This window comes from Rutilus rutilus (assembly GCF_951802725.1).
Source record: "Rutilus rutilus genome assembly, chromosome: 11".
In the NCBI taxonomy this organism is placed as follows: domain Eukaryota; kingdom Metazoa; phylum Chordata; class Actinopteri; order Cypriniformes; family Leuciscidae; genus Rutilus; species Rutilus rutilus.
In genome coordinates, this window is record NC_140216.1 from 27,053,346 (window position 1) to 27,068,905 (window position 15,560).

At 35.9% G+C, this 15,560-nt stretch overlaps 1 protein-coding gene across 4 annotated transcripts in view; it reads right to left on the bottom strand.

Moving 5' to 3' along the window:
- The window catches only part of cspg5b (chondroitin sulfate proteoglycan 5b), a 39,735-nt gene extending 24,411 nt beyond the window's left edge, over nt 1-15,324 (bottom strand). For 3 of the 4 annotated variants that reach the window (XM_084424176.1, XM_084424177.1, XM_084424175.1), the window contains exons 1-2: nt 14,783-15,315; nt 935-1,790 (exon numbers count right to left, since the gene is read on the bottom strand). In XM_084424176.1, coding sequence (XP_084280302.1) covers nt 935-1,790; nt 14,783-14,885 — 959 coding nt within the window. In that variant the 5' untranslated portion in view covers nt 14,886-15,315. Of the gene's footprint in view, nt 1-934; nt 1,791-14,782 lie in introns of all 4 variants that reach the window. The other variant, XM_084424178.1, reaches the window with a different exon arrangement.
- Between the last annotated feature and the right edge of the window lie 236 nt (nt 15,325-15,560).

Genomic DNA, 15,560 nt, shown 5'->3' on the forward strand with positions numbered 1-15,560 from the left:
CAAGGAAAAAACATTTGATTATGTCATTTTGGTGATCAAATGTAAGTTAAGGGATAAAATTATTGACTACAGGAGGACTTTAAATAATGATGTAGCCTGTCTGACCTTTTCCTTTACCATATTCAAAACCGATAAGTTATACATAGCGGTGGTGTTACATTAGGATCAAAACATTGTGTTTTGTGAGCTTTTAGATAAAGGCCTAAAGCTTTCCTATAAACCCTATGGCAAATGACGCACAGTGTAAAAATGCTTGCATGACCTGGTTAGCCCAGACCCACATGTTTGCATGAGCTTGGCCCAGTTTCAAGATCATTGAGGATAGGCCGTTTTACTACTGTTCCCAAGAGATGCCTTCAACAGACTCAATCCGTCTTCAATCCCAACAGTTGACTTTGGGACATTTGAGAGACCAGCACTAAGCTTCTCTTGAAAATGTAAAGCAAACATAATCCCGCACTCTGAACAGATGTATGAACAAAACCAAAAGATTGAGTTACATCTTCAAACTCATCAGTATTTAATCAGATGCTGTAGATTCTAGCAGAATAAGTCCATTGAACATATTTTTGGAGTGCTTTATGATGACCTTAATGAGATAACTGTAACTGTCAAAAGCCCATTCACACCAAGAACAAAAACTATAACCATAAGGTTTTAGCCTAATAATCATTCTAATTCTATGAGAATGGGGAAGTCCACACCGCAGCTATAACAATAACAACACAGGGGAAAGATAATCACTTTCAAAACCAATTTTTCCAGCCAATGAATGATAACATTGACAGAATCCAATCGACTTTAAAGAGCTTGAGCATTTAAAGTGGCAGATGACAACTGCAGCACGGCTTATGAAAAACAGAATGTCACTAGTTATTGTTATATTTATTGTTCTTGCTGTGAAGGGGCCTTTACGCACATGCATACGTCTTACCGGCAAAAGGCGCCAATACCGTCAACCACATAACACTGTCCCCCATTGAAGCAGTAACTGGTGAAGATGTCGCACGGTGAGACACATGTGCTGTTGATACGCACAAATCCAAGAAGACAACCAGAGTTGTCAAGCATGTCCGATACTCCAGGTGAAGTTTCTCCAGATCCACCATCATCAGGGTTCAAAACCCTTGTGTTGGAGGGAACCGCGCTGGCAACGAGAGGAACGTTTTCATCATCCATGTCAGGTGGCGTTGGTTGGCTCTCCTCTAGGTAAACTTCGGTGGGTGAATAGTCAGGTGACAGATAATCATAAAAATCAGAAAGTGTCCAGGAGGTTGGATCTCCTCCCTGGAGCTCCTGAACCCAAGGAGGAGGATCATGGACAACGTGCTGTTGGTGAGAAGGGTTGTAAAAATTCACTGTGATCATTTCTTCTGGTTGGGAATGGGTAAACTCAGGAGGAGGAATCGTGACTTCATCAAACAGCGTCCCATCTGCTTGTAGTCTCTCACTCTTCCAGTGAGGGGCACTATCCTCGATTCCCTCTTCGTTAAAGTCTAGTTGGGACAAGCCACGTGCCCGGGGTTCAGCCAGAGTGGGCAGCCGGGCAGCTATGCCATCTCTCGGCAGGTCAATGAGGTGTTCCCTTTCGGCTGAATCAACACTGATGTCCTTCCCAGCACTGGTTGAGGTTTCTCCACCGCTGCCGGACTCCTCCCCAGCTCGTGGTTTCCGAGAGTGAATGTGGGCCTGGGCAATAGGTGTGACCTCAACAGGAAGTGCAGGCTTAAGCCCAACCCCATTCAAGTCTGAGGAGTTAGTGCCAGTAGAATTGGAGATAAATGAACTGCCTGAAAAAAATTAAAATAAAATAAAAGTTATTGACAACCTTATACCTCAATTTATTTTTGCTGATTGTTCAATTCAATTTATTTACCAATACTGGGAATTAATTTCTCCATTTCTACTCCAGTTTTCACATACCAATCTTTTTTTTTCTTTTTTTTTTACTAATACTTTTATTCGACAAGGATGCAATAGATTAATCAAATGTGACACTAAAGACATTTATTATGTTACAAAATATTTCTATTTCAAATCTAATGCTGATATTTTATCATATATATAAAAAATTAAATACATAAACCAGAATCATAATATATCATTCACTTTTCCATTACTTAGCTAAGCATCCTAAAATCCTAGTGTGTGGTTAGTGCTGTGAGAAATCTGTAAGAATTTAGAAATCCAAGTGGCATAAGAACACCTTCACAAGCAATTACTTGTTACCATACTGCAAAATCAGCAATTCCACAGTCATGCAGAGAGAGAACAAAAGACAAAACAAATACTAAGTATCACACACACACACACACACACACACACACAAATCTGCTTAATTATACACTGCTGTGCGCGAGGCCCCAGATTTCTTTCCAAAGCGGCTTGTGGTAGCTGGATTAGGAGCTCTGATTTACTAATGTAGCCTCCTGAGTTTGGGCCAGGATTGGGATTCAGATTAGGATTAAGGGCTGTAGGTTGAGACTTGCATTGGTCAGTCTGGAGAGAGATGGGTAAGCTTTAATGCACAAAGATAAACACACAATGGGGAATTCCTCTTACACTGGAAAAATCTCACTGACCTAACTGATTGTCTTTTGGAGGCATTTACTCTTGATGCTGTAATCCAATCTAATGCAATGCAATGCACCTCATGTGTGTCAGGGTTTGGGGTTGAGGAGATGAGGCGAGGACTCAAGTGCAGGAAACAAGGGCTTCTTTATTAATAAAATAAAACAAAACAGACGTCATAGACTAGACTAGACTAGACTAGACTAGACTAGACTAGACTAGACTAGAAAACAGACAGGAGGCACATACAAGGTAGAATTACAACGACGAACCAGCACAGGACTGAAAACACAAGGAGAATAAATAGGGAGAGCAAACAAAGCAGGTAATGAGGGAGGACAGGTGGGTCAAATGAATCAATAATCAGGTAACAAGATGGGTGGGGCAAGACAAATTGACAGAAGAGCATATGGCAAAAGGAAACACGACAAGCCATGTGCTCACACAAAACGAGACATGAACACGCAGCCAATGAGAACACTCATAAGCCACGTGTTCACACAAAACATGACAACATGAAAGCACACAGCTAGTGTAAGCACAAGATGCGTGCTACACAGCACAAGACAAAACACGACATGAAAGCACATGAAATAAGGCACACAGACAAGACAAAACATGAGTGTCAGGGCTCTGTCACAAAACCAAGAAATAGACTAGACCGAAGTGACAGAACCCTGACAATATGAACACACATTGAAATTTCAATTCCTGATTGTCTAATATATTATATTACGAAATAAATATTCTACCGTCCAAAAGTTTGGGCTCAGTGAGAATTTTTTTTTTTTTTTTGAAATAAGTCTCTTGTGCTCACCAAGACCTCATTTATTTAATCAAAATGCAGTAATTGTGTAAAATGTGTGAAATATTATTACCATTTACTGTAACTATTTGAATATATGTTCAAATGTAATTTATTCCTGAGATGCAAAGCTGAATTTTCAGCATCATTACTCCAGTATTCAGTGTCACATGATCCTTCAGAAATCATTCTGTTAATCTGGTGCTCAAGAAACGTTTGATTATCAATGTTGAAAACAGTTGTGCAGTTTGTGGAAACGGTAAAAACTTTTCCTTTTCAGGATTCTTTAATAAAACCTGTTGTTTTGAACTTTCTATTCATATGAAATAGAAATATTGGCAACACTTTAGGGTCCAATTCTCACTATTAACTAGTTGCTTATCAGCATGTGTATAACTAGGATATTGGCTGTTTATTAGAACTTATAAAGCAATCACATATTAATGCCTTATTCTGCAAGACCAAATTCTACATCCCTGCATCCTGCCCAATACCTAAACTTAACAACTACATTACTAACTATTAATAAACAATAATTAGGAGTTTGCAGCAATAGTCGTAGTTAATAGTGAGAATTGGATTTGGACCCTAATCTAAAGTGTGACCGTAATCATTTGTAGTATTAGGTCTATAAAATGTCATTACTGTCACTTTTAATCAATTCAATGCTTCCTTGCTGAATATAAGTATTAATTTATTAAAATTTCTAACTGACCCCAAACTTTTGAAAGGTAGTGTGTTTTAAATAAATTAGCCTATTAAAGAAATACAATAATAAAGTAATACAAAATATGATATATATAACAAAGCATGCAAACATGAGCATTTAAATATCCTTGTATTTGTGCACACTTGCCAAATAAATTCTGATCACTCGTCGAGTCGTCTCTTCACAGGCGTAGAGTCGTCTCTTCACAGGCATCGAGTCGTCTCTTCACGACTCGACGCCCGTGAAGAGACGACTCGACGCCTGTGAAGAGACGACTCGACGCCTGTGAAGAGACGACTCGACGCTGGCGATATGTTTATGCCCTAAATCAATACATGATTAACTAACTGTATTTCTCTATGTACATTTCTGAAATGCACTTTCTGTAAAGCTGCTTTGAAACAATATGTATTGTGAAAAGCGCTATACAAATAAATTTGAATTGAATTGAATTGAATTTAAATTCAAACAGTCTCAAAAAGCAGAATTGAGGAATATTTAGTCAAATTTTACTGAATGACTTTTAACAATATACTTTAAAGTATTTGACTGACACTGTGAAATTCAGTTTCCATGGTTTAATTCCTCTTCATTGTAAATTAAATGCAAGTCACACATCAACCCCTAACAGACACTCACACACAAAGTTGCCAAGAAGCAATGTAAAGAGGCTGCCATTTTGGAACATCTCAAAAGCCATGTAAAACAGAGACCCCTCTGTCCTATCCACTTGAATCACTTCCTCTCTTTCTCCCATTCATATATTCACACAGTCCCCCATGAGAGGGAAACGGAGATGACCGCGTATGCATGAATCATTTCTCACGTACCTCACGTGAGGTTAAAGTACTCGATTAAATTCTCATCTAGGTTCCCACCAGCACAGAGTTTAATATCAATGCAATATTTGTATCCTTTTAAATCTATTTTGAAATATTTAAAGGATAAATGATAAAGAGTCACTGGATTGACGAATATAAAACACTGTCACGACACAAAGACAGAGCAAGAGAGAGGCTACAAGAGGAAAACGGTTGTTTTGATTTTCAAAGGGGTCAGCTGACAGAAAAGAGAGGTTGGGGAAAGAGAGATGCTGAAAGAAAAATAACACAAAAAACACAAGCTATAATGGAGTGAAGATGAGAAAATGTGACAGCGAGAGTGCGTTTCTCTTTCCGCCCAGTGCCAAAGCCTTTGAGAGGGATTTCAGTCGCCTGTTTAGTAAGCATGTCAAGATCGCAAGAGAGAGGGGAATAGTGAGGGGGGTAAGATGATTGAGAGTGATAAAGGAATAGAGAAGAGAACTATTTTCTCATGACCTCACCAGTGAGACATTTCAATTTTGTAAGAGTGTGTGAAAGTATGCGGTCTTCATTATCTCACTGTTGCCTCTATTTACAATCAATATCACATATAATCAGGATAGTAATTTAATAATATCAATGAAGACCAATGTAAACATAAAGCTTTAGTGCTACAGTACTGTAAAAGCAGCACTGTACTGTTGAATGTAATCCATCTCAATGTTCTCTCTTCATCTTCATTAAAAAAACAGCACATAATGTTCCTCTCTCAGTAGTTGACATTTTTGGCTTATGTAACACTCTTGAGTGGGGAAAAAACTTATTGCAGAGCATAGAAAATTGCAAATGTCAACTTGTCTTCCTCTCATCTCTCCCACCAGCTTTCTCTCTTGGAGGGTCTGTTTACACAACACTGTTTTCAACTAAAACCTGAAAACTTTTTATGCATTTTGGCAATTCATTTACATGACAATGGCGTATTGGGGGCCTGAAAATGCAAACTTTTGAAAACGGGTTTTAAAGTGCAAGTCGGTTTAAACTACAAAAACGTGAAGTGACGTCATATGTATTACGTGTTCAGTCTACAGGCACGTAGTGTTTCTTGACCTCGCCAACTACTGGCCCGGCATCGTTTTCGCTGATCCGTATAAGTGTCATGATTCGAGCGTTAAGAAACAAAATGTATGAGACAGTTGTTGTCATATTTCATTGGTGATTTCAAACATGAAATTTAATCGTAAGCTTGGCGAACAGTTTTGGAGAATTTGATGTTTCCCCATTCAAAGAAATAGGAGCTGCACTTGCATGCCCGAGAGGCGTTTCAAAGATGGCCGCCGAGGGAAATGACTTGTCTTAAAGGGATTTTATCGCAATTTACATCTGTAAACTCATGTTTCCAAAGCAATGACTGAAAAACTTGTATTACATTCCAAAGAGCTCCTTACCAGCCCCAAAGTAGAAAATGAAACCATATCTGTACCGGCACGGGTTGGAATGGTTAAGCAAATAGAACGGTTTGGCCCGACGGCAGAAAAGCGTCAAAAGCTTCTGATGGCCCGAACAAACCTGCAATCTGGGTAAATATTTGAAGGAACATGTCAAGATGCTCCAACGAAATGTTCCATGTACACAGATAAGGCATTAACACTGGAATTACAAATTATTATTATGAATATAGCCTAGAAAAAAAAAGAAAAAAAAAGAATTGTCTATATACTGAAGTTCAAAAGAACACTGGACCCCACTGACATATTTTTCAGAATATCTTCTTTTGTGTTTCACAGAAGATTATGGGTAAACTATCCTTTTAAAAATTAAATAGAGATGACTAGTATTCTTTGTGGTAGCTGCAACAATTAAATTAGCCAACATATTTAAAGTTGGCATGAAAAGACAATTAACCTATTTTCAAAATGCATGTTTTTGATCTTATTGTGAAAAAATCATCCATGATGCCGTCCAACAATTCATCCATGATGCCGTCCAACAATTCATCCATGACCTCGTATTTTTTAATCAATGTCTTAATTTGATATATAGGCTGTATGTATGCTTGGCTGTTGGAGAAAATAAAAAAATTACACAAACAAAAATGATAATACAATAAACTATAACATTCAGCTTAAGGTAGCTACAAGTATTATGCAGTTAAATGTCAAAACAACTTCAATATCATACACTAGAGTTGTGTAGAGTGAGGGTAAATTAAGCGTGATCTACTGTGATGCTACAATTGTTGCATTGTGGTCTATGGATCTGCCTGTAGTGTACATATTGAGTAAACTCACTCCCTCTGTCAAAATCGAGGGGTCGAGGGTTGGTCTAAATACACTACCCTGGCCCACTTGACGAAGTTGAACGCACTTCAAAATGGCGGCATGGATTCCTCCAAGGGGAAGTGCTTAGGTAAGTTTGCGAGCGTATGTCTAAATGTGGAGTTAAACGGAGCCTGTATGTGAAGGATGCAGATCATTATAGTTACTGCACGCTTGAGTACTCGATGGCTTCTGAGAGCGCAGACTAGTAGCATAGCTAACTAGTTTATGCAAGCAAGCCCTAGCTAGCATTCAGATCTGCCTCTATCCAATAAACAACCGATGAATAGAAACAATTCCCTGCCCTACATGTTATTCTTTATTAAAAAATCTGTTTCACACATAATACAGAAAAAAAGATCTGCCGCAAATTTGGTTTCAACATCACTAAAATGCACAAGGGTTAGAGAACATGTTGAACTTCGTGAATGACCGGGCGGGTGCAGATTCCATGTATGCCTGCCAATTAGTTCAACAATGCAGCCAATGATCATTATGCAATAGACTACTCAACATTTAAGCCAGCTCACCTAAATCTGATGATTTAACCTAAAGGCAAGTGTCATTCTAAGCTCTGCTGAATAAAACACACACTGGCACTCATGTGTTTATTTATAAATAGTACTGTGATGCTGCTTGGCAGGGGAGCTGACATGAATGTCTCTGGCATCAGGGACAGGGTGTACTGTAGGTTCACAGCAGTATTAGCGAGAAACCGAACAGACATATAGAGATGCCAAACCTGTTGGATTAACAGTGCCAGCATCATGCACCCCATCCATGAAACCTGCAAAACTGTTGTACAGTATGACCCACTAATAATTATGCCACTTTAATCAAATATTTGAGCTAAAAACTACACTCAGTGCATTGAGAAATTTTAGTTTTGGGACATGCATCAGCCAGTAATGAACATTAGAGCAGATAATTAGAAAATCTGATTTTCAATGCACAACCTTTTTTAAGCCTTAATATTCATGAATGTTTGCTTTTAATATAATAATAATAATAATTAATATATAACATTATTATTATTATTATTGTTGTTATTATTCACATTAATATTAATATGAATATAATATATGAATATGATTTTTATATCATTTTATTAAATTATAAAAGTATATTATACAATAATATTTCATATTATACATCTAAAATGTAGCACACATACATAATTACTTTTGTTTGAACATGCACTAAATACTATTATTAATACTATTCTGTGTTTGGAAATCAGCAGATATTCCAAATAACGCTTGCAGAGACAGAAAATTCTGATTAATATAATATAAGTCAATAGAAAGCATTTTTTAAAATCTTTTTTAAATGGATGTAATGCATATTTTGGAGTCAGGAATAATTTGTTTGAAATGTTAACACTTAAAACTTGTTTAAAAGGTTTAAATTAATTTTTGACTTTTTTAACTTCACCTCCCAAAAGATGTCAGGTGGTACAACCAAATATTTGTAAAAATATTCCTAATTTTATGTCTAAGTGAAATCTTAAAATAACCCCTAGAGTGTCTACAGTGCCTAACACATTGTTATTTGATGGCTGTGTATTTTATACATATTAATTTATAATTACTGCATTTTAGTGGCCAGGTATTTAGTATCTTTAGCATCCAATTTTACTTTTAAAGACAGACAATAATCATAAGTATACAGATAAATGTATTCAATACAATAACCATTCACAATGTATATCCATTTGTTCGCTTTGACCTTTATTTGTTGGTTTAAATCAAGAATTTACATGGTTGCACCACCTGACTCCATTAATATGCTAAATACTGGATTTTTTCCCCCATTTCAATTACAAATACAAGTTTTTCAGGCAACAGTCTCCATTGAAGTAGAAGTATTACATTTATCAAAAACAGAAATCACATGTTTTTATATTGATACATAAAGAATAATCAGCTCAAGTCAGTTAAAACATCAAAAATGCATTCATCAAAATGTTTAAAAGATGAAATGCATAGCAACAATATAATGGAACACAATATAATAATAACTAATAAAGAAGATTCATCACATCTCTTCTCTTTTTGCAAGATATGCTTCTCTTGCAGCCTCATCATTTTTAATAGACTGTCGTGCTGAGTTTTTAGTCCCACTTTATATTAAGTGTCTTTAACTACTACAAACATTTAAATTAATAATTTGGTACAATGAACTTATCATGTACATACATGTTTTTACATTTTACTTATATTTAAAAATAACTGCATATTACATCTCTAATTAATTTCTGTAATGACATAGTACTATAATTACACTGTTAAACCTTTCCCTTACCTCTTAACCCTTAAACCTACCCATTCCAGCAAACCTGTCCCTAACCTTACCCATATCCCACCTCAATATCAGTACAAGTGTTATACAAAACAACATGAACAAGAACATCATTGTAACAGATCATGATCTCATTCTGTTTTAGTTCTGTTTTGCCTGATTTCTCTGAGAATTTTAGTTTCCATGGTTATTCATTATACTTTATCTCCTGTTTGTAGTTCCTTTGATTACTCTGTCTGTGTTAAACCCTTAGTTTCCTCTGGGGTCAGTTCTTCATACGTGGATTACTCAATTAGCTGGATTTCATCGTTGACGATTTGACATGATCAGAATTGTTAAATTCTTCAAAGCTCATCCGTAAACACAAACCTACTCTCGGGAGCAGACTTATTTCATGCAAACAAATTAAATTGCATCTTTTTAAGCGGAGGTGATACTTTAAAGTCTGTTCCAGCCACCGCTACTTTCTTACAAGATACCCTAATGAACCCAGAATGATAATAATTTTAAATAATAATAATGATTTAAAAAAACATGTGCAAATAATCTTATAATGTTGTGTAGTCTATTATAATATAGATACATCCAGTTTTACTAATTGAAAGATTACTTTTTTTTTATACTGTCTGCTGTGCCATTAAAAAAATAAAAAAATACTTGACCCTTCAGAAACTAATTAATGCTGTCACGTAACAAATCATCTTCATAGGTAAAATTAAACAAATAGCTAATTACAACATTTAAATAAAAATGTAAAGCCTGTAAAAAAATTATAGAAATTGTGCAATAAGTACTTTTCATTTATCTATTATAACCTTTATGTTGTTTTGGTCGCTTGGCTGTTTTTCGTCAGGTGTGTGATGTTCTTTTTTAATATGATGTCATTACATTGCTGTCTTGCCGACAGCCAATCGCTACATTGTTGATCATTCAATGTATCGATATAGGCCTATCCTATTTTTATATGTTTATGCAGCAACATGTAGTCCACAACAAATTTCCTTTCGAGGACAATAAAAGTATACTACTACTACTACTATCTCCCCTTTCCAATGAACACAAGAACGCACAGTATTCTCATATGACTTAATCGAGATATTTTAATCAAATCCACAAATTCGTTTGAAGAACCAAATTAGCCAGAGACTAACAGTTATCACGATTAGAAGATCTGGCATCATGATTAGAAGATCACCCCTGAAGAACGGACCCCTGTTCATTGTTCCATGTCGTCGTAGTTTAACTTGGTTGATGTTTATATATTCCTGTGTTATATAAAGCATTGTTATTAAAGACATATTGTAGTATTTTCATGTTTCGTGCAATTTACTACAACCAAGACGCCTGACAATCATGATGTAACTGCATAGTGGTTAAAGACCTTGTGACCTTTTTTTTTTTACTTGATTTTTTAAAAATTATTTTTTAATAATTTACAATTATTTAAAAATCATCATCACGAAAATACCTGAAAGTGTAAAACATCTTAAACTTAAAACTAACATTTTAGAACAATAATTTAAAAAACAAAAAGAATAGACAATCTTAGCTTAAATATATTTAACTTAAATAATGTGTTTTAATTCATATAAGGACATTCATTGCAGTTGCACCACCTGACATCCTGCTTGCGAGGCGCAACACTCACTTTTGCAACTAATTTTCCATTGAATAGGCTTCTACTTGGATGCCTGTTTTAGCTTTTGCTTTCATTAGCAAGTTCACGCATATCATTTATAAATACAATAAAGAGGTTTATGATGAAATAAATATTCCTAATTTTACACTGCTTGCACAGCATGACATGAAATGTGTACCATACTTGAAAGTAGCCATTTTTATCAGTATTTGAGAGAGATCTACAAACCTTTTCACTCTGCCACAAACATAAATTGAAATCATCTGGATGATGCATTATCCAGATGATTAGCTGTTAATATCGTTTCACTTCAAAATAAAAGACCTATATTTGCAGTTGTACCACCCTGACATTTGAGAACATAATATATTGCCGGACAAGAGCTTTTTTTTTTAAATGTATCTCAAAAGCTTTAAAACAACTGATATTTATAAAAAATGTGCTTAAAAGGAAAGGCTTTTACAAATAAAATGATGACATAGCCTAGTATTTTATTTTGAATGTATTATTATTAAAACACCATTTTAAATAGTCTGTGACATTTTGGGGGTTTAAGATACCAAAACATAAAACAATACTTCTTATATGAACGTCATGTTATTGACCCATATAAGCTGTCGTATGTGGATTTCTAGATACCATCATTTTGTCATAATCAGGTTAATGTGTTTGAATGACTGATTCATAATCAGAATGTCCAAATTCCAGTCAATGCAGGAATATTATTGTGCATGTAAACATGATCAATGTGTCTATATCATCAGGCGTTCGGAAGAGATCGTCCCCTTGTCAGTTTAAACCTAGAAATGTTGAACAAGTACAAAATTGGATCAGTGACATGCTTAATTCGACTGTAATGTTTTACTGCACAGACGCTGAAGATCAGCAAGTGTCCAACAGGTTATGTAGTTCCATAAGTTTCCAACAGTGTAGGCAGCTCTAGTGTCAGCGTCTGGCAGGATAAATACCATTGGCCCTCACTGGGAGCTCCATATGGGCAGGCTAGGCGGGCGCTAACACTTGCTCGTTGATGCTAATGCTCATTGACAGTCTCTGCTGTTATGAGGCCGCAGTGGCAGATGGCTCTCTTGTGCAGTGCATGGAAAGGATCTAAACAACTTTAGGGAGAAAGTGCCCTAAAAAAACGATCAGAGGTTGGTTTTAGAGGTTTTAAAATAAACATCCAGACAGACTAGTGTTATTGCATGGTTCAAAGACTAAATCTATGCACATTTTTGTGAATGCATCCTCCCTTTTTGTCTTTTTTTCTCTCTCTCTCCTAAGGTTGAGGATGTGTGTGCCAGGTCTTGGCAAAAACACAAAGTACAGTGACAGCCTTTTGTCACAGCATGTCCACTAATTTCAGCTAAGCACTAACAATGCATGTTTCAGTTATAGTAATGATTGTCCCTAGTTCAGCATAATAACAAAAGAGACAAATCATGAACAGAAGAAGGTATAGTTGCTACCCCTGCACAACAGTCAACAATACACAATACATTTCAATTAAATTAATAACTTGGATAATAAATATGTTTGACTGAACTCTCCAAGTATACTTCAAGCACTCAGCATGACTGAGTGCATGAAGTCAATTTAAAATGGTGTTCGCAACACCAACTTATTTCTAAAGGAATCAGAGAATGCTGTGGGCAGGACTTGTTTCGAGAATGGATAGATTGTGAAAAGTGGTGTATTTGACAAGTAGTCAGTGGTTGAAAAAGACGACAAACATCTTTTTCTTTGGAATAATGTGCACCAATTAATCGTTCACAATAAGGGAGTGCCACAAGAACAGTGTATACAGCAAAGCCCATTTTGATTTTGCGTTGACTTTAAAGTAGTGGTCGACCGATATATCACGACTGTTTAGCAAAAACGTTTCGTATTTTGACAGGAATGGGACTTTATTTAGACAGTGCCCAGAAGTGCAGACATGAGCATTTTTTTTTATTCTTGATTGATTTCAATCTATGTTGCGCTATATCCGGTTTGCTGCCATCATGTCATGTCACTCACTGTGTATTGTTTGTAAAATTAGCCTTACCTGGTCTTTATTTGAGTGCGCACAAACTTACCAGATTACTCAGTGCATTGTTGGTTATAGCATTTACCTTTTTATTAATGTTTTAACTATTTCTGTGTGAAATATACTATAATATGATCACAAAATCAATAGGTTTCTAAAGAATAAATCTGTTTATTTAATTATAACTTTATTTAAAAAAAAAAATTATATCAATTAGGCTATTTCTTATTTAGCAAATATATGAAAATGTTTACATTTAATCGCAGCAACTGTTATGCATATTATTCATAATAAATAGAGCAGTATAATATATATCAGACACCCTGCTCTCCAAGATATCGGTATCAACATGGCTATCAAAAACTGTATATTATACTACTTTAAAGCCACCTTCTGCAGCCTACTAATCAATACTGTCAATCATAATTTACCACAAAGTGTGTTAATCAATACTGTCAATCATAATTTACCAGGAAGTGTGTTAATCAATTCCAGCAACATGTCAGAGGAACTGTGCCATTTACATGTTCCAATCCCCACATGCATACACCCTCAGTTACAGTTCACCTCTAAAAAAGGAATTTCAATGAGAGGGAAAGGGAATGACAGACCAAACTAGAATCTGCAGTAGTTACAAAAGCAAACTAAAATAAAAACAAGAGCACTGGACTTGTTAAATGACTTGATCATAAAAAGCAACCTAAAAGGATAGAGTTGTGTGCTTTTTAAGGGCATTTTGAGTTCACCAAAGTGCTTGGGTCAGTTTTATCATCAGAGCCCCCAAGCTTAATAAACGTCTTATGTTGATGCAAGATGCATGCAGTGATGCTATAATACATAGACATTGGGAAGTCAGCCAAGAGGTCAGAGGTTCAGCTAAATGCAACTGTGTAAAGAAGGAATTTATCATTTGCATAAGGAGCTTTAAACAGTCACTTGTTTGGCCAAGGCAACAGTAGTGTGATGCAGGTCAACCCCACCAATGTGAAGATTTAGTAGACATGCAGCAAACCCAATTGACCGCATCTTCACGTGACGTATTAAAGCAACAGTGTAAAAGAAAAAAGAAAAATGTAAGAACCAAAATTGACCAGAATACTGCTAATTTATAAAACGTGTACGTTATTTGGTCCAAGATTAGCCATGGATAAATACATTGAAATTATATTTATAGAAATGCTAATAAGAAAAATAATACTTGAATGAACTGAATAAAAGAACTAGAATGAGGTTGTGCTTTAGTAAATGTTCTCTCATTTACGTACATTTTAAAATAAACATAGTTTCTAAATTCCCAGATAACCCGAGCTGTCTCAAGTATTCTAAAAAATGTAAATATATTTTACATAGCCTAAGGTAATTCATATGTAAACATTATTTTTGAGTGATATTTTTAGAGACACAATTCGCCGGAAACAATTTTAAAGAATATATTGTAATTTTGTTTAAAATGTTTTAAAGTACATTTCATACTACATATTTGTCTTCGATGGCTCTGATTCCAACAGGTCACAAACGATCTGTTGGAATCTCTGTTAAACGCAGGAAAGGCAAGCATTTAGAAATATTCTATAATAATAACAACAACAACAACTCAAACATGTACTCACCATTAGCACACAAAGGAATGATGTGCAGAAGCAGGACGCTGGACAGCACCATCGACTCCCAAACATAGACCGTAAAAAACAACGTGCGCCTGGAATTCATCATGACACAAACGGTCTTCAAAAACACTTAAACTGAACCAGCTGGATCTCGTATTCAAGATATAGTCATAAGGGAGATATTTGAGCAATAATCCAGGACATAAATCTGCTTAGAACGAATGCGTGACGAAGCGCACTACTTCATGCCAACTTCGGATGTTGTCTTCAGTTGTTATTCCTCTTTGGTTGAGATTCAGGCCACCTTATGCGTCGCTAGGGACCCGTCATCTCTTGTCCAACTCCAAAAAGACGATAAGACATGTAACTGTGTCTCGTTGGTAATGAGAGCCAGTATTAGGCATTCACTAAGGAAGCGGAGAGTTTCGGTAAATTTGCACGCTACAACTAACGGTAATTCCAGCGGACGCCTCGCGCGCACACTTAACCGCGCGCAGCCCGCAGCGAGTTTTATCAGTCGAACTGAGTTTGTGTGTGAAGTCATCTGCGCATGCGTCTCATTACCAACACAGTGCCCTGATTACTGAACTAGGGAGCTGATTGAGACACACCCAATTGTGTTATGTCTGATAGAATCACTGCAAAAGTCAGTCAACTCAGGAGTAAATATCGATAATTTACTGTCAAATGCAAAGAGATTCACTTTGAAAATATAAATATGATGATACAGAAACCGTTTAATTATAAATAATTTCAGTTATGCTGCTTGGATTGAGATACA